The sequence below is a fragment of the Octopus bimaculoides genome, chromosome 1, assembly GCF_001194135.2.
Source record: "Octopus bimaculoides isolate UCB-OBI-ISO-001 chromosome 1, ASM119413v2, whole genome shotgun sequence".
NCBI lineage: Eukaryota > Metazoa > Mollusca > Cephalopoda > Octopoda > Octopodidae > Octopus > Octopus bimaculoides.
The window spans coordinates 40682028-40684923 of NC_068981.1; the positions used below are offsets into that span (position 1 = coordinate 40682028).

The following is a 2896-nucleotide window of genomic DNA, read 5'->3' on the forward strand; positions in this document are numbered from 1 at the left end:
TTCCTTCCTTCTTATGTGTGTCTCACCTTGCTAAATATCAGCCATTTTGTATTTTGTATTCCTATTGTATGTGTCTACGCATGCGTGTCTTTCAATGTGTCTGTGTCTTTTGTAGGTGCATGTGTGTATGGGGAGTGTCTGTATCACCTATATACTCTGTTAATACGTGTTCGTTTGTATTTGTTTTTATTTATTTATTTGTTCATGTGTGTGTGTGTGTATGTGTTTTTTTTTGTGTGTTTAAGTACAAAAAAAAAACACACGCACACACATGAACAAATAAATAAATAAAAACAAATACAAACGAACACGTATGTATGTATATATATATATATATACATAGAGGAGACTCTGCTAGTATACTATAAAATATATTAAATGTCTTTATAAGTCAGTACCACGTTCTACTGCGTTAGTAGTGCGCTTTACATTATTTTGTTTATGTGATTTCCACAGATATTCTATAGAAATTATTGTCAGCACTGATTTTTCCATAATGCTAATATAAACAAATTGAGCAAAAGAAAATAAAAAACCACGTTACAAATACAAAAATTGATTCTCAAATACCAACAAGTCTCGGTTCCAAAATGATGAATATTCGTTTTGGTGTTAGTGTTGACTTATGTAAGTTGCTTTGATAAATTCACATGTAGAGTATTCGGGCTACATTTGACAATTTGCATAAAGAAAAAGAAAACAGTACTTATCCACGAATAAATGTATTTTAAAAAATCAGAAAATACTGTCTAGATTATATCTAAGGAATGACAGTTCACTCAAAGTAGCCGCCCTCAACTTCCAACACAGCCTCAAGACGGCTCTGGTATCTGGTGTATGCGTTCTTCATTGCTTTCCTGGGAAGATCTTCAAACATCTCCTTGATCTTGGCCGCCAGTTATGCTTTGATGTTGCTGACAGAGCGGTTGTTGTCTTTCTCAACAGCACCCCACACATAGGTAATCTATGGTATTACCAATCGGGGAGATTAGGCAGCCAGAAATTGGAGTTAGAGATCTAGTAGAAATTCTCCGTCAGCCACTTTTGAATCTTTCCAGAATTATGGCAAGAAGCTGAATCCTGCTGCCGCACAATGTGGCCTTCCAGCAGCAACCCTCTCCAGCCAGGGATTGACCACAGTCTCCAGCGGCTTCGCATAGCCAGGAATTGACCAATCTCCAGCAGTTTCACATAGCCATCTGAATTGAGCCTAAGATCCTGTTCAAAGATGTGGGGATGCATTTCGGTGTGCGGAAGCAGTCAGAACGCCTGCTGTGTCCCTTCCTGCTGGCTACGACTTCAATATCTTCGTTGCAGTTGTTCATATTACTTCATATATCCTCTACAGCAGTGATTCTCCACTGGGGTCCATATGAGAGTCCATATAAGATTTTTGAGGGTACACACAACAAAATAGTAAATTGAGAATCCACAATAGTATTTTACGGGCCCCTGAAAAAATTTTGCTTTAGATATAAGTATTGGTATGTATTGCAAGAAACAGCCAGGTTTCTTTGTCTAACATTTTACATAGCTAATGCGTGAAAAACAAAATAGGAATTTTGAAAGAAGTTTCTATAAAACTAATTTTTAAACATCGAATGACTGTAAGGGATCCACCAGATTAAAATAATAATCAAAGGGGTCCATAGATAAAAAAATACGGTTGAGAATCCTTGCTCTACAGTGTTCATAAAACATTGAACAGCAGCCATGATATTGGCATTTTCATACTAGCACGAATCATGATGACACAGCTAACTCTTTTCTAATATTCAACTGGTTTCCAGTCTATCATGTCAGCTACATTTTTCTCAATTCCAACTTTAATCTCTATGCTTTCCAACGCTGTTCACTATTCACCAATACATCAAGCTGTTCTTGAAAAAAGGAGACATAAAGATCGTCAAATTTATCCCGAACACCCATTATAGTTCTGCATGAGAAATGTATAAGAATTGTATAACTGCCGAATAGACATTACAGTCAATAAAACAGTAAAGCATAGATTTTTAACGCGTCTTTTTGCGCGTTAGTTAATTTTCCTTGGTTCACTTTCATTTTGAACAGGATATCAAGGGCGTTTTCTCATGAACATATTCGGCAAGACTTTCATATATTCTTCGATTTTTACCAAGTTTTTTTTTATTTGTTACTTGCGTCTCATTCTGTTGAAACTTTCAGCCAACCAAAATATCGTCACATTAGTGAGTGCGTATATGTATGTGTGTGTGTATATATATATATATATATATATATATATATATATATATATATATATATATATATATATATACATACATATATACCTATATATATATATTTATTTATATGTATATAAATACACACATATATATATATATATTAAATAAATATATAATTGAAATAAAAACTTCATGTGATCTTCCCCAGTCACTGGGGCAATTTCACCAAAGTAAATCATATATGTATATTTACAATATCACTTTACTCCACGCTGAACAATTTTCTTACCTCTTTTGCAGTGTTCATTTCTCTGTTTAAATTAATAAAGGAAAATCGTTCGGGAAATTACCATTGGGAATTACAGAGAAACATATAGATAGATAGATAGATAGATAGATAGATCGATAGATAGATAGATAGATAGATAGATAGATAGATAGATAGATAGATAGATAGATAGATGTGAGAGAAAGAGAGAGAGAGCAAGTAGATTTTTATACAATTATGCTTGGTAAAGAGAAAAATTATTTTTAAATTTAAAAAAAATAATGGTCAACAATGTATCGGATTTACCACTTTCTGATATTCATTGATGTAAATTACAATTTTCTCTTATTTAGTTGCTTTTCCTTTTGTTTTGTTTTGTTTTTCTTTTGTTTTTTTGCTTTTTTTTTTTTTTTTTTTTTTTTTT

At 33.0% G+C, this 2896-nt stretch overlaps 2 protein-coding genes across 10 annotated transcripts in view; one reads left to right on the top strand and one right to left on the bottom strand.

Moving 5' to 3' along the window:
• The window catches only part of LOC106871166 (histidine ammonia-lyase), a 59155-nt gene extending 56623 nt beyond the window's left edge, over positions 1-2532 (bottom strand). Inside the window, exon 1 of the mRNA XM_014917497.2 lies at positions 2494-2532. Within this exon, the coding sequence (XP_014772983.2) occupies positions 2494-2511 (18 nt within the window). The 5' untranslated portion in view covers positions 2512-2532. The remainder of the gene's footprint in view (positions 1-2493) is intronic.
• Positions 1-2896, top strand: part of LOC106871129 (uncharacterized) — a 79783-nt gene that overhangs the window by 3634 nt on the left and 73253 nt on the right. The gene's annotated exons all lie outside the window — the stretch shown is intronic.